This window comes from Marmota marmota, unplaced genomic scaffold (assembly GCF_001458135.2).
Source record: "Marmota marmota marmota unplaced genomic scaffold, marMar, whole genome shotgun sequence".
Classification (NCBI taxonomy): domain Eukaryota; kingdom Metazoa; phylum Chordata; class Mammalia; order Rodentia; family Sciuridae; genus Marmota; species Marmota marmota.
The window spans coordinates 210,072-236,492 of NW_025999900.1; the positions used below are offsets into that span (position 1 = coordinate 210,072).

Genomic DNA, 26,421 nt, shown 5'->3' on the forward strand with positions numbered 1-26,421 from the left:
AATGAACAAATTCCTAAAAATGCAAAGTCTACCAAGACGAAATAAAAAAGAGATAGAAAAGACTTAAAAATAGTAAGGAGATTAAATCAGCAATCAAATCTCCCAACAAAGAACAGGCCCACTGGATCCAATGCCTTCACTAGTAAATACTATCAAATATTTAAAGAACTAACACCAATATTTCTCAAACTTTTGCAAAAAAAAAAAAGAAAAGAAGAAGAAGAGAAGGGAATACTTCCTAACTCATTTTATGAAGCCCCAATTACCCTGACACCAAAACCAAACAAAGACACTGCTCTAACCAATGTCTCTTAAGAACACAGATGTAAAAATCATAAAAATACCTTCAAACCAAATTCAGCAACATAATGAAAAGATTATACACTATGACCAAATGAGGTTTATTCTGGAGTGCATAGATGGTTCAACCTACAATGAACCAATCAATGGGGGAAAAAAGAATCAAGGTAACAAGCCACATTAACAGAATAGAGAACAAAAACTACACAATCATCTCAATTAATGCAGAAAAAGCAAATAACAAAATTCAGCACTTTCATGATTAAAAAAAAAAAGAGAGAGAACTCAATAAACCAGGAGTAGAATGAAACTACTTAAACATAACAAAAGGCTTGTATGAAAAGCCCATAGGAACATCATACTTAGTAACAAGAGACTGAATGTATCAAAATCAAGAACAAAATAAGACTGCTATTCAAAACAGCACCAGAAATTCAAGCCAAAATAATTAGGAAAGAGAAATAAAGAAAGAAATGCATGCATCCAAATTGGAAAAAAAGAAGTAAAACTATCTATTTATATGTTATATGATCTTATATATAGAAAACCCTAAATATTACAAAAAAACTATAAGAACTAATAAATGAATTCAGCAAAGTAGCAGAATACAAAAATCAACATGAAACAATCAGTTGTATTTCTACACACTAACATGAACAATCCAAAAGGAAATTAAGAAAACAATTCCATTTATAGCATCAATAAAGATCAGATACTTACAAATAAACCTAACCAAAGAGGTTACACTAAAAACTACAAACATTGATGAAAGAAATTACAGAAGATGTAAATAAATGGCAATACATCCCACATTCATGGATTGGAAGACTCAATATTGTTAAGGCATTAGTACTATCCAAAATGATCCTCAGATTAATTGAAATCCCAATCAAAATCCCAATGACTTTTTCACGTAAACAGAAAAAACTATACTAAAATTCACATGGAATTTCAACAGACCAAAAATAGCTTAAAACAATATTGAAAAAGAACAAGGCTAGAAGACTCACCCTACCAAATTTCAAAATTACCATAAAAGTATATTAATTAAAATATACTACCCCAGTATCCATCAATAGATAAATTGATTACAAAATATGGTATATACATACAATGGAATATTATTAAATCCTAAAAAGGAAAAAAATTCTGATATATGCTACAACATGGATAAGACATTAAGTCAAGTGAAATAAGCTTGTCACAAAAGGACAAATACTATTATGATTCCACTTATATAAGGTACTTAAAGTAGTCAAAAATCAGAGAAACAGAAAACAGAATGGAGGTTATCAGAGGCTGTAGGTGGGTAGAATTGGGAGTTATTGCTTAATGAGTATAGAGTTTCACAATATGAAGAATTATGGAGAATGATGATGGTAATGGTCGCACATTATCCATTAATTTAATACCATTGAACTGTACACTTACAATGAAGTAGTTTCCCCTCACCCAGGGGACTATGTTCCAAGATCTCCAGTATATTACTGAGATGTCTGAGACTACAAAGTACTACTGAACCCTATACATTATGCTTTTTCCTATATGTACATACATATGGTAAAGTTTAACTTATAAATTAATCACACCAATAATAAGCAATAATAATAAAAACAATTACAACCATGTATTATAATAAATGTTACACAAATATGGACTCTTTTTCTCTAAGATGACTACTAAGTGACTAATAGGCAGTTAGCATATATAGCATGGATACACTGGACAAAGGGATGATTTAGGCCCTGGGTGAAACAGCAGGATGGTGTGAATTTTAAGCTACTCAGAATGGGGGAGTACAATTTAAAGTTTATGAATTATTTCTGGAAATGTCCACACAGTTTCAACTGTGTTTGGCATGGAAGGTGAAATCATAAATAATGAGGCGAAACACGTTGTTTAAGATAGTAAATTTTATGTGTACTTTAACACAATAAAAAAATGGGGGAAGTCAGTCATGGTGGCACACACCATAATCTGGGCTGTTCAGGGGGCTGAAGCAGGAAGATTGCAAGTTTGAGGCCAGCCTCAGCAATTTATCAAGACCATGTCTCAAAACTAAAATAAAAGGGGCTGATGATATATTTCAGTGGTACAGCATTTGCCTAGTATGCATGGGACCCAGGATTCACTTTTCAGCACACACACCAAAAAAAGTAGAAATTAATGCCAATAAAAAGCCATTTAAAAGTACACATATGTATTTTTAATATGAAATGTGTAACCATAATACCATTATCACACTTAAGAAATATAATACTGAAATAAAAATATTATCTGATATACAATTTATATTATAAATTAAAACAAATAAAATTAAAACAGTAACATTATTATACAGAATACACTTACTTTTAATGTTTTGGCATTTTATAGCCATCTTTTTACATTTTTATATTTTGACATAGTTGAACACACATTACACATAAAACACATTTTAGCTTTAAAATTTTTTTTCTGACCAATAGGATATAACACAAATCTTATGGTATTATTAAATATGCTTTTAAAAATTAAAATGATGGTTTCAAAGCAGAACTGCTGAGCTGCAAAGAACATGGGTGTGAGTCAGAGAATATTAGGACAAGCCTGTCCACCAGGAATATAGATTTGATTACATGTGACTTGTGTCAACTTTGGAGAAATCAAGGGCAAAATGTAAAGCAAGGCAATGGAGATGTTTCTAAATGAGCCATTCAGCCTCTAAGGCAAGTTATATGACTACAATTGAAAGTCAAAGGGAATGCCATGTATTAACATGCCAGGTTTACCATCTTTAAATTATACATCACTTGTCCATTCATTTCTTCAAAAGGTCAGAAATTTTTGTTTTTAAAATTGCAATAATAGCCCTTTAAAATTACTAGCACTCTGTTCTTTTAGCAATAATAAATGCTCTAGTCAGTTACCTATTCAAGCCCCTGAAACTCTAATAGCTACACAGTTGGAATAAACAAGAAAAATAATCTTTATATTACTCAAAAGATTAGGAATGGCCCTATAATCCAGATATTTCATTCTTTGGTATTTATCCAAAAGATCTAAAATCAGCATAGTATAGAGATAAATATAAACCAATATCTATAGCAGCACCATTCACAATAGCCAAGTTATGGAACCAGCTTAAGTATCTGTCAACAGATGAATGAATAAAGAAAAGGTGGTATATTTACACAATGGAGTTTTATTCCATCATAAAGAAGAATGAAATTATGTCACTTGCGGGTAAATGGATGGAACATTATGCTAAGAGAAATAAAGTCAGAAATCAAGGGTCAAGGGGCTGGGGATGTAGTTCAGTTGGTAGAGTGCTTGCCTCACATGCACAAGGTCCTGGGTTCAATCCCCAGCACTGCAAAAAAAGAAAAAGAAAAGAAAAAGAAAAAAAGAAATCAAGGGTCTATGCAGAAGCTAGAGAGAGAAAAATAAATAAATAAATAAATAAATAAATAAATAAATAATCAGGGGAGGACCTCACAAAAATAGAAGGAAGACCAATAGAGTACAGGAAAAGGAATGAGAGGGAGGACATAGGAAGGCACAGAATTAAAATCTACCAAATTATGCTATGTGTATCACAATGAATGCCATATATATATTTATGTGTATTTATATAATTATAGCACACTAATTAAAATAGCAACAATAGAATGGAGATCAGTACAGTAGAACAATCAGATGGGGAAGGGGAGTGGAGAGTAAAAGGGAAGGTACTGAGGAATGAGATTGATCAAATTATGTTATATACATGTGCAAATATAGTATAATGAATCCCACTATTACGTACCAATTTAAAAAATTTAAAAGTCAATTTTTTACTTTTCATTTATCAAAAGGATTTACAACTCTGAATCAGCAGGGTATTAAACTGCTTACTGTTATTTATTCATTTATTTTTGTGTACTGCTTTTTATAATGTGAATCTACACATTGCAATGTGTTCTAATCAGTATGGCTATGATCTTATATCTTCTGACTATGCTTAAGGACACTGATGTTACAACATACAAGTACAGAGGTATTCTATTCCCTTAGCTTTATATTTGATATAAATTACATGGTCAAAAATATAACACAACACTGAAAAAAGTAGTCAGTTTAATAGTGAATTGTGTGAATACCTACTCTAAATCAAACACTCAACAAGAAGTCAAGTGATTTCTGCATAGTGATGGTACAATTTGAGAATGCTTAAGAAAGTCAATTCAATTTAAATAAGTATCTTTAAGAGTTTCAAAATACTGTCTAAATTTCAATGTCAAAGATAAATATTTCTTGTAAGACAACAGGAGTTTCCAGTGCTGGCCCTTGCACAGAACTATCAATTTGAACAACTATCCAAGAAAACAGCTTCACAAGAGCTAAGGAATCCAGATGGGAGATTACAGTACCTGGGTGAAGCACAGAAATAAGAAAAAATGCATTGCCCTTGTCATTCTACCCCCAAGTCTTGGAGAGATAACCTTGTGCATGGGAGTTCAGCACTCAATTTTTGGCACTGACCACAGGACTTCCACTTATGAAGATTTGTTCCAACCCCAGGCTTCTCCAAGACCCAGGCTCCAGGCATACCCCTGCAGCCATAGGCTCACAGCCCATCTTTTTGGACTCCGGCTCCAAGTCTACTTAGCATCAGGCCAGTGGTACCCACAACCCCAGGCTCCAGGCCATTCAAGCCCAGGCTTGACTATTAACTAAAAAACAAAAGATAACAAATGTAAGCAAATAATTAGAGAAAAGGGACCTGTTTTCGCTGTAAACTAGTACAGTCATTATGAAAAATAGTAATGTAAACTAGTATAGTCAGTATGGAAAACAGTATGGAGATTCCTCAAAAAATTAAAAATAGAACTACCAGATGATCCATCAATCAATCAATCTCTCTCTCTCTCTTTTACACACACACACACACACACACACACACACACCAAATGAAATCAGCATGTCAAGAGATATCTGAATTCCCATGTTCACTGTAGTATTGTTGACAATAGTCAAGATATGGAAACTATATAAATATTCTATGACAGATGAATGAATAAAGAAAAGGTGATACACACACACACACACACACACAATTATTCATCTTTTAAAAAGAAGGAAATCCTGTCATTTCTGCATTTGCAACAGCATGGGTGAACCTGGAAGACATAATGCTAAGGGAAATAAGCTAGGCACAGAAAGACATACTGATCATCTTATCTATATGTAGAATATAAAAAAGTAAAATTCATAGAAACAGAGATTAGAATGGCAGTTACCAGGGACTGGGGTGTGGGGAACACCGGGAGATATTGGTTAAAGGGTACACAAAGTTTCAGTTAGGCAAGATGAAAAGTTCTGGAGATCTAATCTACAATATAATGACTATAGTTAATGACACTGCATTGTAAACCTGGATTTGCTGAAAGTATTGATTTTAAATTTTTTCATCATGAAAAAGAATATAAATATCTAAGATGATATATATGCTAATTAGCTTGATTTGGGTAATCATTTCACAAGTATACATCTATCAAAATATCAGGTTGTAAAGATAACAGAATGGCATTTATCTTCAGTGGTGATGGGGGTTAGGAGACAAGATTCAATGGGGTAAGACACAGGTAGGGAAGAGAAGACTGCTTATTATTTCATATACCTACTTGTGTGTGTGACTTTGTTTTTGTTGTTGTTGTTGTTGTTTTGGTACTGGGAATTGAACTCAGGGCCACTTGAATTCTGAGCCACATCCCCAGCCCTATTTTATATTTTATTTAGAGACAGGTGGCTTAGCACATTGCTTTTGCTAAGGCTAGCTTTGAACTCTGGATCTTCCTGCCTCAGGCTTCCTAGCTGCTGGGATTACAGGTGTGCACAGCTGTGACTTGTTTATAAAATATGGCATAATAAAAAAATTAAAAGCAACTTAAAAATTGTACACTAAAATACACATAGCATACAATTATTAATTATTGATCTTACCTCAATAAAGCTGAAAAAATGTTATTTTTAAAAAGGTATAAATATTTTCTATTTTGTAGAATTTTTTTTTTAAGTTTTGTTATGTTTCCCTTAAAATTTGTATTTAACTTGATTCAATAATTAATACTTACTGGGCACAGAGGCACACAAAAATGAATCCCAGCGGCTTGAGAGACTGAGGCAGAGGATCACAAGTTCAAGCTAGAATCAGCAAGTTAGCAAGGCCCTGATAATCTTAATAATAATAACATTATTATTATTTATACTGAAATAATATTTTTAATAATTTAAGTATTAAGTTATTACTAATACTTAGAATGATAGGATTGATTTTTTTTGGAAAGAAGCAAATACACCCTAACTCATTCCAAAATATTTTATTCTCTAAAGACTGCTGACTACAGAACAAAATAATGCTTAACAACTGGAACACTGATACTGATTGGAGAATATGTAATTACTCCATATTTTATAGATTTTCCAATAATTTCTAAAGGCCATTTTTTAAAAAATACTACAAATAAAGACAGAATAAGAATATAAAACAAAGATGGAAAAGAAATATGGCCTATTGACTCTCTCCTTAAAACCCAAACCTAGAAATGTCATAAAACATAGAGAAAAGTTGAGATATCTGTCAAAGTAAAATAAATATTATGAGGAAACCATTAGGGTTGAATATCTGTATTAGAGTTCTCCAGAGAAATAGAACCAATAGGAAATAGAGATGATAGATATAGATATAGATATAGATAAATAAAGAGACTTATTTTAAGGAATTGACTCATACTATTATAGAGGCCAAGATCTGCATTCACACAAGGGGAAGATCTAAAGGCAAGGACAGAACAGGCAGTGGCAAACAAAACAAAACAAAACAAAAACCAATTCTGGAAAACAAGGTAACACCCTAAATACAAGGTGTCACTAGAGAAATCTGATTTATAGTGCACTAAAGGTAACTTTTTCAACCACAAATCTTAAATCCAGTCAAACTTCTTATTAGAGTAAGTCAAAGCACCATACTAAAGCTTAAAAAAAGGATCCATTTTGAGACATAAAAATTGTACTTTACCTTCTTTTATCTTACATAATATGCCTTGCTTGAACAAAATATGAAGCATGTGGAAAGGAAAAAAGCAAAATCATACTTGCAAGAGATAAACTAATCATCAAATCAGAGTCAATTTTGAGCAAAATATTGGATCAGTTTGCCAGGGAATTTAAAATAACAATGATTAGTGTATTGAGGGCTATAGTTTGAAATACAGACAAGATATTAGACCAGATGAATACTTATAGCAGAGAGATAGAAATTGTAAAGAATTAAATTAAAAAGAATTAAATGGAAATGATAGGAAAAAAGTAACAAAGAAGAATGCCTTTGATAGGGTTCATCAGTAGATTCAACATACCAGAAGAACAAATCAGTTAATATAAAAATAGGTCTATAGATATTATTTATCAACTAAAACACAAAAGGAAAAGAGTTGAAAAAGAGAATGCATTCAACAGCTGTAGACAATGTCAAACATTTTAACACACCCTAATTTGAATCCCCCCAGAAAAAGAAAGGAGAGAGAAGAAAAAAAGAGCAGGGCAGAAGAAATGTTTGAAGAAAAAATAGCTGAGAATTTTCCAAAATGAATAACATACACCAAACAACAAACTTTAGGAGGATGGCTATAAATACCCAAAAGACGAAGAAAACACCTAAGTATATATTCCAGCTGCTGAGAAAAAGACAATGAACGCACTAGTATGGCAATATGTAAATCAATGGATGTGTAACTGATGTGATTCTGCAATCTGTGTATGGGGTGAAGGTGGGAGTTCATAACCCACTTGAATCAAAGTGTGGAATATGATATGTCAAGAAATTTGTAATGTTTTGAACAACCCACAATAAAAAATTAAAAATGAAAAAAAAATAAATAAAAAAATAAATGATGACTATCATTCTAAACCAGTAAAAAAAAAAAAAAAAAAAAAAAAAAGACAATGAACGAATCCCAGAGGTACCTAAAGAAAAAAACTACATTTGTAGAACAAAGATAAAAACTACAATAAACTTTAGTTCAGGAATCATGCAAGTTAGATAATGAGAGGTTGACTTTTTTTTAAAAAAGTTTTGAAAGAAAAACAAACAAAAAACTTGTCAATCCAGAATTCTATATCCAGTAATAAGATCTGTCAAAAATAAAGAAGAAACAAAAAATTGTTAAGCAAAACTTGTTTGTAAGTAGACCTGTCCTGCAAGAAATGTTGAAGAAAGTTCTTCAGGCAGAAAAAATAGGATGCCAGACAAAAATTTAGACTTGCAAAATAAATAAGAACACTGGAAATTGAATAAACAATAGAAAAATAAAAATCTTTTCCCCCATTTTTAATTGTTATAAAAGACAGTTGGGAGCTTGGGTTGTAGCTCAGCAGCAGAGCACTTGGCTAGCATGTGTGAGGCACTGGGTTCAATCCTCTGTACCACATAAAAATTAAAAAAAAATAAATAAAGGCATTCTGTCCATCTACAACTACAAAAAAATATTATTTTTTTTTAAAAAGAAGACAATTGGTCCTGGGTATGGAGGCACATGCCTGAATCCCACCAGCTTGGGAGACTGAAGCAGGAGGATTACAACTTCAAAGACAGCCCTCAGCAACTTAACAAGGCCCTAAGCAACTTGGCAAGAGCCTGTCTGAAAATTTAAAAAAAGTAAAAAGGACTAGGGATGTGGCTCAGTTGTTAAGTGCCCCCAGGTTCAATCCCTGGTACCAGGAAGAAGAAGAAAAAAAAAAATGGCTAGCTAAAATATAGGAATATACTGTTTTTTTAAAAAATTTACATAAAAGTAAAATGAGTTTTAAAATAGCCAAAGAATGAAAGGTGGAATTGTAGATATATTTTATAATGTCCTTTCACTACAAATGAAGTTGTATAATAATATTTGAAAGTTGACTCTGATCAATTAAAGATATGTATAATCAACTTCAAAGAAACAGAAAAAAATATCTAAATTTTTTTTTAGTTGTGACTGGATATTTATTTATTTATTTTTATATTATTTTATATTTATTATTATACGCAGTGTTCTCTCTTCCCATACCTTTATTTATTTATTTATCGAACCCAGTGCCTCACACATCCCAGGCAAGCACTTTACCTCTGAGCCACAACCCCAGTTCAGAAGAAGAAATTTTTAAATACAAAGAGGTAAACAAAATAAGCCAACAAAGAAATAAAATGGAATTTAAAAAAAAAAAACACTCAAGAGAAGATAGAGGAAAAAATAAAAACGAATAAAAATAGCCAGACAGAAGATTTTAATACAAAATTCAATAACTACATTAACTATGAATGGCCTAAAAACTAATAAAATGAGATTATCTGGTAGAATACAAGTATAAGAATCAACTATAGGATACACACACACACACACACTCACTCACATATATACACCTAGTAAAATTCATGCAGCAAATATTGACATAACTAGAACTGGGGGTGTAGCTCAGTGGTAGAACAGTTGCCTACCATTTGCAAGGCTCTAGGTTCAATCCCTAGTACTGAAAAAACAAAAAAGTTAAAACTAACAATCAGAAAACAAAAAAAAATGTATTTTATTTTAATAAGCTGAAAAAGAAAAATAATAGGATCGTATCAATTGATGCAGAAAAAAGAAAATTAAATAGCCATTCATATTAAACATTTTCATACACTAGAAACAAAAACTTTCTTAACTTGATAAAAAGGCATCAATTGTATATACAACAGCTAATGTCATACTTAATGTCGAAAGACTGAATGCTTTTAGCATACGATCAAGTACAGGGTGACAATGTCCTCTCTTCCCATACCTTTTTTTTTTAAACTATTAATTATTTTTCCTATACCTTTCAACATCCGACTGGAAATCCTAGTCAGTGAAACAATGCAAGAAGTATTAAAAAGGAACATATACGTTGAAAAAGAAGGAATGAAACTCTTTTTATAGGTAACATGATTGTTTCTAAAAACAAAACAAAAAGTCCTAAAGAATTTACAAAAAAGCAATTAACTCTACGAGGCTTAGTATGATTATGAAGTGTAATGTCAATATGCAAAAATCAACTTTATTTCTACACACTTTCAGTGAATAATTGATATTTGCAATAAAAATAGAAAAACAATGCCATTTATACTACTACCCAAAATTTAAAAAAATAATTAGGCATTTAATAAAATATGTGCAGGATATGCACTATGAAAACTATAAAATATGATGAAAAAGTTTAAAAATATATAATTGGAGATATATATCTTGTTCACAGATTGGAAGACTCAAAACTGTCAGAATGTTGAATGTATAGGTTCAATGCAATACCAATTAAAATCCACAGGCGGGGCTGGGTTGTGGCTCAGTGGTAGAGTGTTACCTAGCGTGTCTGAGGCCCTGGGTTCGATCCTCAGCACCACATAAAAAGAAAGAAAGAAAAAAAAATCCACAGGCATTGAAAAAATATCAATAACTGATTTTAAAATATACATGGAAAGACAAAAGTAATCATATTTATTTGTTTGTTTATTTATTTATTTATTTATTTTTGTGCTGCTGGGGATTGAACCCAGGGCATTGTGCATGTGAGGCAGCATTCTATCAATTGAGCTATATCCCCCAAAGTAATATTTTTTAGAAAGAACAAAGTTGGAGGGTTCACACTACCCCAATTTTTTAAAAAAATTAAATTAAATCCATAAATATACTTGTAGAGATCAGGAAATACACCATGTTATTTAAATATGGAAAATACTTAAGTCCAACTAATTTCAAATATTCAGTAGTTTCTGGATGGCCTACTGTGTGCTAAAACAATGCTAAGCAACTACAAACTATCACCTTTTGTTATAGGCCTGAGGAACCCATTGTAGAGAATATTCATTTGTTTCTTTCCTTTTTATTTGTTTTAAATTTATTTTTAATTGATAAAGTGGTTTTAAATTTACAGTATATAACATATTTTGAAATATGTGTGCATTGTGGAATGGCAAAAATCAAATTAGCATACACATTGCTTCATAGACATTTTGTATGTGTGTAGTGAGAATGTTTAAAATCTACTCATCAATTTTCAAGTGTATAATACATGTTACTAAGTCACTATGCAGCACACTAACTCTCTTAAACTTAATCCTCCTAACAAAATGTTGTGTCCTTTGACTAACATCTCCTAACAACCCTGCCCACATCCCAGAATGATAAATACCATTATTCTCTCTGTTTCTATGAGTTCAAGTTTTTTTTATTCCATATATAAATGAAATCAGGCAGTATTGTCTTTGTGTGCCTGACTTACTTCACTTAACATAATATCATCCAGATTCATCCATATTGTTGCAAATGATAGGATTTCCTTCTATTTAATGGCTGAATAATTCCCCCTCAAGTATAAATACCACAAATTCTTCATTCATTCATCTGTTGTTGGACGCTTAGATTCCTGTTTTGGCTATTTTTATGAATAGTACTGCAATAAACATGAGAGCACAGATATTTTGACATACTGATTTAATTTCCTTTGATTACATACTCAGTAGTGGCATTACTGGGTCATATGGTAGTTCTATTTTTAATTTTTTGAGGAATCTCTATAATATTTTCCATAATTACTATACTAATTTACATTCCCATCAAAAGCAACACTACTCAATTTCGAGATTCATTTTAAAGCTATGGAAAACAAGACAATGTAGTATTGATGATAAAACAGACACATAAATCAGTAGAAGAGAATAGAGAGCACAGAAATAAGTCCACACCAATGAAGTCAGTTGATTTTTGCCAGAGATGCAAAGCCAATTTAATGGAGAAAGGATAATCTTTTCAACAAAAAGTACAAAAAAAAAGCATCTTGATACATACCTCACCTTATCCAAAAATTAACTTTAAATAGATTAAAGATCTAAGTGTAAATGTAAAATTCTAAAACGGATGAAAGATACAGAGATGAAAGTATGTTTGATCTTAGGCTCACAGTTTTTAGGTATAATACCTAAAGTGCAATTCAATGACAGATTGGACTTTATCAAAATTTAAAACTTCTACTCTGTGAAAAATACTGTTAAGAGAATACAAAAATAAGTCACCAATGGGGAGAAAAAAATATTTTTAAGTCACATATCTAATAAAGGACTTGTATCCAAAATATATAAAGAATTGTACAATTCAATCAGAAAACAAACCACCACTTTTAAATGAGCATTCAGATGTAAATAAGGATATGAAAACATGCTCAATGTTATTAGACACTAGGAAAATATAAATTAAAATTACAATCATATACTATCTTATACCTACTAAAATGGTTAAAATTTTAAATTTGATAATACTAAGTGCTGTCAAGGACTGGAATGTTCATTCATTGCTTGTGGAAATGTAAAATGGTATAGTCAGTTTAGACAACATTTTGGCAATATCTTAAAAAATTTAGCATATATTTATTATGCAATGCAGGAATCCCAATTACACTATGAAATGAGTGATCTTAATGTTTGTATATCTTAATGTTTGTGTACTCCCAAATTTCATATGCTGAAATCTTAATCCAGAGATGACATTAGGAGGGAAAGCCTTTGGGAGGTAATTAGGTCATGAGGGCTTTCATCAGATTAATGTCCTTATAAAAGATGTCTTAAACCTTTTCCATCATGTGAGAGAACAGCTAGAAGGCACCAGATGTGAACCAGAAAGCCAGCCTCCACCAGACATCAAATCCACTAGTGCCTTGGTCTTAAGAGTTCCCAGCCTTCAGGACTATAAAAAATAGTCATTGTTTATGAGTGAACCAGTTTTTGGTATTTTTTTATAGCATCCACATGGACTAAGATGTTCATATTCACATAAAATCTTGTACATAAATGTTTTTAGAAGTTTTATTCATAACTACCAAAGGCCACAAAAAAGCCATTAAAACAGATCTTATCCTCTCACCCCCTATCAATGGGTAAATAAATTGTACTACACACATACAGTGGAATATTTACGCAATAAAAATGAACAATCTACTATTCACGCAACACTGTTGAGGTTTAAATGCACTTTACTAAGCCAAAGAAACCAGCCCCCAAAGGCTACATATTATATGATTCTACTTCTAGGACATTCCAGAAAAGACAAAATTACAGGAGAAATCAGATCTATAGTTTCCAAGCTTTGAAAGGAGAGGGCTTGACTACAAACGGTCAACACTATGGAATGTGGGGGTGACTGGAGTGTTTTTTATGGTACTATAGTATCATAAACATTGTTTTCAAAAGATAATTATAAGATTAAAGACCAGGGGCTGGGGTTATGGCTTAGCAGTAGAGCACTCGCCTTGCAAGTGTGAGGCCCTGGGTTTGATCTTCAGCACCACATAAAAATAAATAAAATAAAGATATTGTGTTCAACTACAATTTAAAAAGAAGACTAAAGACCAAAAGAAAGTATACAAATACTACACCCTGTGTCATAGGCTGTAAATGCACCCCCAAAGATTCAGAATCAAATCTCTGGAGTCTGTGAATGTTACTTTATACTGAAATAAGTGGGAACTTGAGATAGGAAGATTATCTAAATTGTCCATCTAGATGGACCCCAAATATATTACATGTATATTTACAAAAGGAAAGCAGAGGGAGATTTCATATGCAGAGAGGACTAAAGAAGGTGGAACAGAGAGAAATTTGAAATGTTGGCTGTGATTGCTAATTTTATGTCAACTTGGTCTGTACCCAGTTGTTTGGTCAAACACCATTCTATTTTTTGCTATGAAGGTGTTTTTAGATGGGATTAATTTTTTTTTCTTTAAAGAAAAGGGGCTTGCTATGTTACTCAGGCTGGCCCTGAACTCCAGGCTCAAGTGATTCTCTAGATCCTCCAGAGAAATTATGGTCTTGCTGACATCTTGATTCCAACCTTGGACTTTGGTCTGCAGAACTGTGGAAGAACAACTTTCTGTTTCAATTCAGAAAGGCTGCAGTAATTTGCTATAGTTGCCACAGGAAACTAATATGTACTAGCTGATACATTTTGTTGATTACAAAATGTGTTATGTATGTACACTAGAACTGAACAAGAATATATTCATATATTGTAGATAACATCTAGGTTTCTTACTGTCAGATAAAGCAGTTACAAATAAAAGGAGAATACTAGAATATATTAGACAGCTTTGCATTCCTACAGCAAAATACCTGAGGCGGCTAATTTATAGAGAAAATATTTATTTAACTCGTAGCTTTGGAGGTTCAAAGTTGAAGATCAGGTGGTGGAGGCATTGGTTTGGCCTCTGATAAGGGTGGCAGATAGTGGCACATCATGGCAGAAATGCAAGTAGGAGCAAATGGTCACATCTCTAACAAGAAGAGAGAGAGAAAAAGAAAAAAAGACCAAGGTTCCATGATCCTTTTTGAGGACATGCCCCCAATAACATAAGAACTTCCCACTCTTTTTTCTTTCTTTCTTTTTTTTTTTTTTTGTACCAGGGATTGAACTCAGGGGCATTTAACCATTGAGCCACATCTCCAGCCCTTTATATATTTTTTATTTTTTTACTTTAAATATTTTTTATTTTGGGGCAGAGTCTCACTAAGTTGGCAAGGCTGAATTTAAACTCACTATCCTCCTGCCTCAGCCTCCTGAATCACTGGGATTACAGGCATGTGCCACCGTACCTAGCAAGAACCTCCCACTCTTAGAAGTTCCATCACATTAGTGCTACCCAGGGAATGAAGTCTTTAACATATGGACATTTGGGTACACTCAGCATCTAAACCTAGCATAAAATCAATCTCATGTTGCTGGGGTTTTCAGCATAAATTTGTGTTTTGCTTCATTTTTACCAGATAGATAAAAGACACACAAACAAATGTGTATTTATACATAGGTAAGTATGCATACATACATTTCCTAGCTCTGTTCATTGAGAAGCAGTGATACCCCAGAAGCTGTTGCATGCTCAGACATACTTCCCTTGAGAATAAATCAGACTTGATTGATTTTGGAGTATTTGTCTTATATTCTTAGAAAGATTTTTTTCTTATCATATAGGGACAAAATTAGTCTAATATTAAAATACTTTATTTCCTTAAAGATAATTAGTAAACAGTATTGATTTTTCTTCTACGTGCATTAGGAAGCTCTGGGACTCACAAATTTTGAAATCTAAATAAAAGTGGACATAAATTCCTATTTTGAAAATGATAGCAGATTTGACTGCTTTTAGAGGAATACTTTTTTAAAAATTATCTTTAGAAGTTTATTTGATTAAAAGTTATTTTTGTGATTTGTATTGGAAATTGCATGTGCCCCCATTAACTGGATGACCTATTATATCAAACACAACTAAACAATTCTGGTTCCTTTCTCCTTTTATCTTATACCCAGATGGAATTATATCAAATAGATTTCTTTTAACTAAGATATAATTTTCCAATTTTAGGTATGAGTAGCATCAAACTGCAAAAATATCAATTATTACCTGGAACATATCACCACAGACCTGGACCATTGCAAATGACTCCAAATTCATTTATCTAATTCTAATTTCTCCCATCTCTGACTATCTTATCAGTTTAATCTTCCTTAGCCATTCTTTTTCTCTTGCAGATCTGGCATTTAATATATAAGTTCCTTTTTGGGCCTCAGAAATCAATACACTTCATGATTCTCAATAAATCAGTCCTACCATATATAAACATAATTTCCTATTATCCTGTACTCTAATTGGTCTGTTCTTTAATTTCCTCCACACATAGTTAATTTGTAATTCCATTTTTCTTTTGCTCATAGTATTTTATTTACCCAGAAAGCTCTTTTCGTCATATTCACCAGTTCAGTTTAATTATATTGTCAATAAATGCTTAATGAAATCCTACCAAATATTAGCCATTAGAGTTCAACAATAAAAAAAAATGCAAAGCTAAAAAGGCTTCAATTCAGGGCTGGAGAGTAGTTCAAAGGTAAAGTATGAACTTAGTTTGTGCAAGGCCCTGAGTTCAATGCCCAGTATCACAATCAAAAAAAGTCTACAAAAATGCATTCACTTTTCACATAAGAATTTTACAATCTACATACCTTCAAAGTCCCAATTAAAATTCTGCCTCTTGGGCTGGGGTTGTAGCTCAGTGGTAGAGCACTTGCCTAGCATTTGTGAGGCACTGGGTTCAATCCCTGGCACCACATACAAATAAACAAACAAAGTAAAGGTATTGTGTGCATCTACAACTAAAAGAAAAAAATATATTTAAAATTCTACCTCTTCAGTGAATTCTTCCAGCTTTCCAGTTCACAATGACCTTTCTAATTCTTAAAGCAATTGGTTTCTTCTCTACCACAGATCAAGTTACAAACCATAGAATTTAATTATAACTTTATTGTAATGTGCTTTTGTTGTTTCCTGAGTTTTGTCTCAACCAAGTTCTAAGTTACCTGAATGTAGGACTATGTTTTCCAGACATTTTATATTCTCCCAAGTTGCCATATGCACTATAGATATTTTAAAGTACTTATTTTAGAGGCTGGTTTGTAGCTCAGAGGCAGAAAACTTGCCTAGCATGTGCAGGGCCCAATACTGCAGAACAAAAACCAAAAATATTTATTTCCTGCCAATTATTGATGCATAATTTAACTACACTAGTGTGCTAGATATTACTCTGAAGTAAAAATAAACCATAGACTCACTGAGTCACTCAAGGCTAAAACCAGTTTTGAATTTCTTAATAAACAACAAATAAACCAATTTCAACTTTTTTTCTCCTTTCTCATATATTGTCAATTTCTTTATCATATCAAAACCACCAATTAATTCAATCATGGGGTTATAAAACAAATACCTAATATGAAAAGAAAAAGTTCAGCTTTAAAAAAAAATTTATAGTTGTAGATGGACAGAATGCCTTTGTTTGCTTATTTTTATGTGTTGCTAAGGATCAAACCCAGTGCCTTTCAGGTTAGGTAGCTACTCTGCCACTGAGCTATAGCCCTAGCCCCAAATTTCAGCTTTTTAACTAGAATTTTAATATTCCAATCAGTTGAAGATTTGTGTTTTTTTTTTTTCCTTAACATAGTCTAAAGTTTTTAAAATCCTATCATTAGTTAGGTTAGCCTTTTTTACAAGTCTTTGGGAAGGTTTAATTTAACACAATTGTGATGTTTTGGATATCTGATGAAACAGTATAGACCCTCACCCAAAATGTGGTTTGCATATTGAGACTGATGATGCCACACATCCCCACTCAAATAGGGTATGAAAAGATTTTCTACTCACATAACAAGATTTTATGGGGAGGGGAGGGCAGGCCTCCATACTGATCTGAAAATGGCCTAAGAAAAGAGACTGGCTCATGGGTTTTTATGGTGGTTAGGGGTGAAGCTGGGGTGAGAGTTCTTGTACACTTGTTACTGACACCAAAGGAGAGAGCCTCTAGATTTTCTTTATCAGTTCGACCAGATGTTGGAAAGAAGGGGAATCAGAAGAAATAAGGTTTAAAAATGTGTTAGCAGTTACACATCAAATATGGAGTTATACTCTTTATTACTTGACATTACAACCAATTTAAAAAGCACAAAATACAAGATATTGTACAATAATTACATAATTTCAGAAAATTTTAAACATCTCAATTTAAGTTATATATAATTAATTGAAAATACAAAATATAAGCATGAAATTGTTTTCTGTTGAAGACAGGGAACAAAGTTTTAAATGTTCTTCAAAAAAGGTTTAAACAAAAAGCAGGACCACCATTGATAACAATAATTCAATTTTCAGAAAACAGTCTTTCTCATACAATTTTCTTCCATTAAATAGAAAACATAACTGATAAAATTAGAAATTTACTATTTGTTGTATTTAAGAGAAAACAACACAGATTTCATTCACTGTCAATAATAAATTCTCTGAAATGATTATTAGAATACCATTCAAATTCTGGAACACTGACACTTAAGTGAAACCCAGTAATTGTAAAAAAAAAAAAAAAAAATGTTTAGTTGCTATAGTACACCTGAGCACTAATTCTAAACAATTGCCACTAAAAAGTCTTCTGATGACCTCAGGAATTCTTCTTATGAAAACAACTAAAATACCATTAAGAATGAAATTTGGACTCCAGGAAAAAACAGATTTATATTTATAATAAAGAGTAATGGAAGAAGTATCAAATTTTACTCAGATTAACAAAAGTTCTGCCTGGGTATGCCTTGCAAAATCAAAACCAAAATAAATGACTAGCTAATGTCATAAATAAAAATATTCAATATTTAAATATTTAAATTAGTATAATCAAATAATTTCACTATGGTAAACCATTTTATTTCATCACCAAAAATGGAGTACCTTCAGATTTTAGTAGTAATGTAAATTTATGCCCTAGATGATTATAAAATATTAAAATAATTCAAAAATTAATAACTAGTTCAAAAAAAAGTAAATTGTGCCGTATTTTGTGAGGAAGATGAAAAACCTTTTAATGAAGAAGAAGGTATTGTTTGATCCTGTTCAAAAGAAAAGGGAAAACTAAAATCATCTTTTCCAGTACCAAATGTATGAGCTGAAGTGTCTGATGAAAAAGAAAATGTAAAGGTGTCTTCTCCTTCTGGTTTCCCAAATAAATTTCCTGAGGAAGACAAATATTACAAGATCATGCTATCCGTGTTATATAGAATGCATATAACCTAGAGGATTACAATACAATGTATACAATACATACAGTACCACTGAATTATTTACCTGTTTAACAGATATTTAAATGTATTCTTCTCACATGCGAGGCATTATTCTTGGCACTATGGAAGGATAAACAGACTCAAACATAAACCCAACTTGTAAGTAATATGAACTCAAGTAAATAAATAACTACTATATGTGGTAGAAGGTGTAGTAAAACACTTCAAATGAAGAAACTAGCACAGAGGCCCAGAAATAGGCATAGGAAGTATTAGGGTAACAGAAATCAGTTCAACTTGGCAAGATATTGAGAAATAATAATGATATATTAAGTAGGAATTAATGAAGATGAGCTTGGAAAGACAGCTGAATGTCTCACTAGAGAATCAGGACTTTATTTAGTAGGCAACAGGAAAACATTAAGCATTATCAAACGCAATATGATATTAAATAAATTGTTTTATAAGGATTCTTCAGGAGAGATGTGTAGGAAGGCTGGAACAGAAGCGTCTAGAAGTGGAGAAAACCAAAAGGAAAAAACTCTATTGTCCAGCAAAGAGATGGTGAAAATTGACCTTACCTATACTATCATAGCAATGGAAATGGAGAGAAAAAATGTTAGATCTGAGAGACACTGCATAAGTCAAACTTATCCAACCATTATTTATTGACCAACTACAATATACACTCATAGCATTGTTCAAAAGAAGTTGATAGAATAGTAAAAACAGTTTTATAGTTTTAAAAATAAGTTTAAAAATCAACTTTATGTATAGAATTATTTGGTGTTTGACTCTCTGAATTTCCACTAAAGAAAAATACTGTTTTCATTCATTATATTATTTAAAACTATAAATATTAAATTTGTCAACACCTTAAATTTAAAATCAATTATTATTAACTCTACAATAAATGAAAGACTTACCTAAAACAAGTCTTTTAAGGCACCTAATATTTTTTCCACAGAGAACTGATCAACTAGTACATTAAGCAAAAGAAATTACTTTGTACCACTTTGAAGTTTTCTTATATTTTTTAATATCTCAGTTATTTTACTCAAAAATAAGCCAACTAGCAATTAAAATGGCTGACTGGCTGGATGGACTGATTACCAGACAGTTGTGTTTTGCTTCTCTCCTTTTCTCATTTTATTTTACTGTCTTCAGCACACACCCATAAATCTTAAAAAGAAAATTTAGACATAGATCCAGAAAAAACTAAAATCTTGAATCATTCTTTGCATAAATAAATTTGATTTTATTTTTTAATTTCAGAAGATTATATGTGGGCTTCATGAAACTATGCTCACTGTAAATAAATATAGATTGCTATGCAAGGTAGGATTCTAGGTGCTGTGAGGAATTCAGAAGTGAATATAACAGGTCTTTGCCCTTAAAGAACCAAAAATCCAGAGATAATTAATGATAGAAGGTAGAATATTTAAAAGTATAAAAAAGGGGTTGGGGATATAGCTCAGTTGGTAGAGTGCTTGCTTCACATGTACAGGTCTTGGATTCAATCCCCAGCACTACAAAAAAAAGAAGAAGAAACATTCACAAAAGTGAAAAAGAGGTCTTTCTGGAATGCAAGGTTGAGGGGAAAATAAAGGTTTTATGGAAGAGAACTTAGTCTTGAAAGATGGTTAGGGATGGAAGTTGGAGATTACAAGAAGAAAAAAAGCAGGTAAGAAAATATGGCTTATCTGGCACTATGTTCTTTAGTCTAGCCAAAGCATGGGTAATTCTTACAAGAGAAAGGGCTTGACAGCTATGTTGGAGCTAGGTTAGAAAAGTAGGAAAATAATTTGAGTTGATGGAGAGCCACCAAAAGCATCTGATTAGTGCAATTACAAAATCAACATTAGGCATGAGGAAGATTATTTAAACTGTGATTTATAGGTAAGCTAAGAAGATGAAAAGACCAGTTAAGATATGACTGCAGTAGCACTATGAATAGTTATTAGAGTTTAAAATATAACAGTTTTGATTATTATAGAAAAAGGAAATAAATACTTCAGAGGAAGAACTGATAAAACTTGATTAGCTGAATTTAGTCACAGTCACAAGGAGAAGTTAAAATTATTACTGAATTTTGGCCACCACAATAATGGAGATAACATTAGGGACATTAAAAGAACAAATTTGATTTCAGATATGGTGAGTTTTTAATGTTAAAATATATCTTAGATATAAAAAGATTTCCATTACAACTTCATTCTTACAGTTATTGTTGTCAAGATCTTAGCATCATCCTTGTTTCCTTCTCATCCTTAAAGGTGATAGGCAAATTCTTCCAGATCTATCTTCAGAAAAATTGATAACCAAAATCCCATTCCTTCTTACCAATTCTACTGTCATTATCTTAGCCATCACCAATTCTTACTTGTATTATTTTAATAGCTTCCTAATCTGTTTTCACTCGTTTCCATTATTTGTTCTCCATATAGCAGACAGTAATCTTTTAAAAGCCGGTTAGATAATTTCAGTCCTTTGCTCAAAACCCTCCAATGGTTTCCCATCTCACTTTCCAAAGATCTGAACAGTCTACAGGTCCCACGATTTGCTCCCTCTCCAACGTCTCTGATTTAATCTTCCTACATGATTCCTCCTTCCTTATTTCATTCCAGTTATACCAATTTACCTGCTGTTCATTGAACATACTGAGTATGTGCCTATCTCAACTTTTCATCCTTCACTTGGAATGCTTTTCCCAGTAGCTTGTACTGCACCTCCTTCATGTCTCTCCTCAAATGTCACCTCTTAATTATTGCCTTCTCTGACTCCCTCATAACACAGCAACTGCCTTCTCAATCCAAGTTCTTCTTATTCCCCTTATTCTGCTTTACCTTTATTTATATTATTAATTACAACCAGTAAGTACAGAGTTAACCTCAAGCCTAAACTGATTCAGACCCACTTGGAAGAATAATCTTGGAGTCTGATTTCTCACAGCACTGTCTCCTTAGAAAATATAGAATTAAGGTAGATATGGAATGCTGAGTCTACAGCATTACTTGTCTACAGTTCTGTGTAAAACTACACCTGAATTAGAAGAGTTGTATAGGCCTTGGGCCCCATGACTAGATTTCTTTAAGAGCCTGCCGAAAACTGAGGCTGCAGCTTTTGTGTGTCAAGGCAACCTACATGCAATATAACTCATCCACAGCTGCCTGAAATCTTTCACATGGATGAGGTGGCAGAAGTAAGATTATTATTTGGGCATCTGATGAGCCTCTCAATGAGACAAAGATGTTGTACCTCTGTTATTTCGTATCCCTTCTCTTATTAAGCCATTCACATTTCAATAAATTCTTACAGTATTGTCAAACCTTGGCATTATCCTTGTTAGCTATAGAGTAAATTAAATACCGAATTAAAAATCGCAACATATGATCAGTTGCCAATTCAAACCCATAAAAATTGCTGTTTAATGTACCACTTGATATATTATATATTGACTTGTCTATCTTCAGTCTCTCCCACTAGAACACAAACCCTATGAGAATTTTGCAAAATTGTCCACTGTTCTATCATCAAAACCAAAGTAGTAACTGATAAAACAATATAAAATATACACATACTTATTTATATTTTGAACAGATTAACCAATAAAAGAATAAAAGAAAGAAAATGCAATAAAAAGTAAGCACAGAGAGATAGGAAGAAATCCAAAGAGTCCAGAAAGAAGATGTGAACAGTCAACTATATCATGCTGCAAAGGGACTGAATATGATAAACAATGCAAAATATTCATAATGTTTGAAAATTGAGAAGTTATTAGTAATCTTGGAGAAAGCAAGTGTTGTCAATGCAGTGAAAAAATCAAGCTAAGTTGCTAAAAATAAAAGCAGTGAATAGTATAGAAGTCAAGAGTAATTTTTTTAAAGAATAAACTGAATGCCTAGAAAAATCAATTAGAAACAAACTAAAATACCAAGGGGGAAAGTTAGCATGTTTTTATAAGTAGTAAATCACTTACCAATTCCTTGTGATGAGGGAGGATTTAGATTTCCTTCAGAATGATGTTCATTAAGCTGGAAAATAATTTCCATGAAATATTACTTGTCAAACCAGTAGAAAAACATACATAGTATTTGCATTTGAATCCAAAGCCTCTTCTAATATGCAGCATTAGAGTAAGCATATAGCAATATTCTATACAGCATACTACTGTACTTTTTAAAAAAAAAAAAAAAGTTGTATTTTTAGGCTGGGGATGTAGCTCAGTGGTACAGTGCTTGCCTAGAATGTGTTAGGCCCTGGGTTCAATCTCCAAAACTAAAGAGAAGTGTCTTCAAAAGCTGTCATTTACTTATTAAAATAAGGCCTACTAATTTTACTATACCAATAGATAAAGAATTAATAGGCAATATGTATTGCACTAAGGATAATTCCTACTTCAGGATCTTACTTTAACATAAAATTCTAATAAAACTTTTGCTTGATTCTAAAGGCCTTTAACAAATCAGGGCCTCAGTACTGCTTTTCTGACTATAAAAGTAAAAGGATGCTGACAGTTTCATGTCCATTCAGATAAAATTTTGCTGCCAAAAAAAAAGTCTATTTTCTCAGTAAGATGGGCTTTTAAAAATGTTTTCATGATGGCTTAGTTTTTTTGTCCTTTTTTTATCTTAATATTACCATATGACCATGTTGCTATTCTTCTGAAACATCTTTGTGGCAGTATAATATTCCTCCATATAGACATACCATACTATTTCAATTATTCATTTATTTTGAACATTTAGGTTGTTTTGATTTTTCTAATTATAAACACCACACTTAAAACATTTAAGCACAGAATCATATTTCTTTAACAATTAATAAGAAAAACTGTTTTACCACAAATTATGTAATTTAATTTTCTTTTTCAGGAGACTATTCACCAAATGGATTTTCCCATTTCTATACTGAGGTAGTAATTTAAGTTCTTTTTTTAATTTTTTAAAATTTTTTAATATTTATTTTTTAGGTGTAGTTGGACACAATGCCTTTATTTACTTGTTTTTATGTGGTGCTGAGATCGAACCCAGAGCCGCACACGGGCTAGGCGAGTGCTCTACCGATGAGCTACAACTCCAGCCCAGTAATTTAAGTCTTAATATAATAAAGATGTTAATTATTTTTATACTTTTATCATATTGCCTGTCCAATTTTTTCACTTGGAAGTCTGAATGCAATTAACTTAATTGCTTTTTCTTTTGGTTCTTCTTCCACTGCTTTTATGCTTTGAGCATCCATCCTTCTGAGGTCTAGTAAATATTAACTTATATTTCCTCTAAAGTATTTTATGGTTAATATTTTTTCATTTATTTTAATTCATCTGTAAATTTACCGGTGTACAGTGTAAGTTGAGTGTCTAATTTATCCCTGTGTGGTCCCATCTTTATCATATTCTAAATTCTTTTGTATCATGACTATTTAACCCCTACCAAATACCATTCTTTCAATCCTTATATCACACCATTTTGATTACTCTAAGTTTATACAGGATGTTTTAATGTGTAAAAAGTGAAGTTCCCTTCACCAATCTATTTCATAATATATAGGATTTGTAATGATATTCTTTCATGTTTAATAACTATCTTTCCTTCTCTGTCAATCTAGATGGGAATGTATCAATTCTGTCAATTATTTTAAAGTACAATCTTTGGTTTTGTTTATTCTTATTTATTTATTTGTTCTATTTCAGTTATGTTGTCTTTTTTATTTCTTCATTCTACTTACTTTGGATTTGCTTCAATACTCTTTTTCTAGTTTCTCAATATAGGTCATTAAATCTTTCCTCTTTTCTATTAATGTAACTATTTAAGTTATTAACTAAATTATTTAAAGTTATAATTTTGCTCTGGCTTTGGCAGCATCCCACAACTTTTGATAAGCTGAATTTTCATGATAATTCAGCTCAAAATGTTTTCTGACTTCTCTCATGATTCATTCTTTGATTCATGACCTACATATTTAGGATTTTTCTAGATATCTTATTGTTACTGAGTTCTAACTTAACACACTCTAATTCCAATGCTTTTAAATTCCCTTTACTCTTATTATGACCCATAATATAGTTGATTTTGGTGAATGTACTATTAGCACTTGAGAAGAACATGTATGAGGCAGTTGTGGGATACAGTGTTTAATAATGGTATAGGGGATTGATGCTGTATACAGATATTACAGAAGATCTGATTGTGTTGTGTGATTCTATCAATTGCTGATAAAAGGGTATTAAGAACTTCCAACTATGCTTGAGTATTTGACAACTTTGATTTTATGTATATTGGAGCTGTTATTAGGCATAGTTACACATTTGTGATTGTTGTATCTTCCTTATAAAGTGGACTTTTTACCATTCTGAACTATTTCTATCTTCAGTAATACTCTGAATCTCAAGACTACCAAAAATGGTATCAATATAGCCATCATGACCATTTTTTTTAGGGAGGGGAGTACCACGGATTGAACTCAGGGGCATTTGACCACTGAGCCACATTCCCAACCCTATTTTATATTTTATTTAGAGACAGTGTCTCACTTAGTTGCTTAGCACCTCACTGTTGCTAAGGCTGGCTTTGAACTTAAGATTCTCCTGCCTCAGCCTCCCGAGCCAGTAGGATTACAGGTGTGCGCCACTGTATCTGGCAGCCCTTTTTATTTTTTATTTTTAAAACAGAATCTCACTGAATTCCCAAGTCTGGCCTTGAACTTTCTATTTTCTTGCCTCAGCCTCCCAAATAGCTGGGATTACAGGAGTGCACCACCACATTCAATTTATATTTCTTTTTTTATGTATTCTTATAGTTTCTAACTTTTAATGGAGTATTTAAGCCATTAATATTAAAAAAATCACTTAAAAGTTCATGATTAGGTCTAACATATTGCTATTTATGTTTGTTCCCTTGTTTTTTGTCACTCCATTCCTTCTTTTTTGCCTTCTTTTGGATGAAACTTTTCCTTAGAATTCTATTTTAATCTATCACCAATCTTATTTTTGAAAATGTTCTTGCTTATTCTTGAATACACCTCTCCCAGGAGACATAGTAATTATTTGGTCAATCTCCTTCCCCAGCTCAAAAACAAAACATAACAAAAGCTAAAGACATCTTGCCAGGACTTTAATTAGATCCATAATGGATTACATTTATAAATTACTTTGAGAGGGAATTTATCTTTATAATATTTTCTTTCTAAACAAGTACATCATGTTATATATTCAACAATTTTCAGTAGTTTTCTGTTTTCAAAATGTACATGTCCCCTGATGAGGTTATTTATATACACTTATTTAATATTCATAGTATTACTGTAAATAAGAATTTAGTAACTCTAATCTATTTTTCTAGTGCACTTTTCTAGGGATTACTAATTTTTTGTTGTTGTTTTTTGGGGTTCTGGGGATTGAACCCATGACCTTGTGCATGTGAGGCAACACTCTACCAACTGAGTTATATCCTCAGCCCCACTAGTTTTTGAAATA

The 26,421-nt window shown here is 32.0% G+C and overlaps 1 protein-coding gene across 3 annotated transcripts in view; it reads right to left on the reverse strand.

Annotated features, from left to right (window-relative positions):
• Window positions 1-17,946: 17,946 nt before the first annotated feature.
• Window positions 17,947-26,421, reverse strand: part of CUNH14orf39 (chromosome unknown C14orf39 homolog) — a 36,331-nt gene continuing 27,856 nt past the window's right edge. For all 3 annotated transcript variants that reach the window (XM_048798450.1, XM_048798449.1, XM_048798452.1), the window contains 2 exons: window positions 22,927-22,981; window positions 17,947-18,898 (listed from right to left, as the gene is read on the reverse strand). In XM_048798450.1, coding sequence (XP_048654407.1) covers window positions 18,699-18,898; window positions 22,927-22,981 — 255 coding nt within the window. In that variant the 3' untranslated portion in view covers window positions 17,947-18,698. The remainder of the gene's footprint in view (window positions 18,899-22,926; window positions 22,982-26,421) is intronic.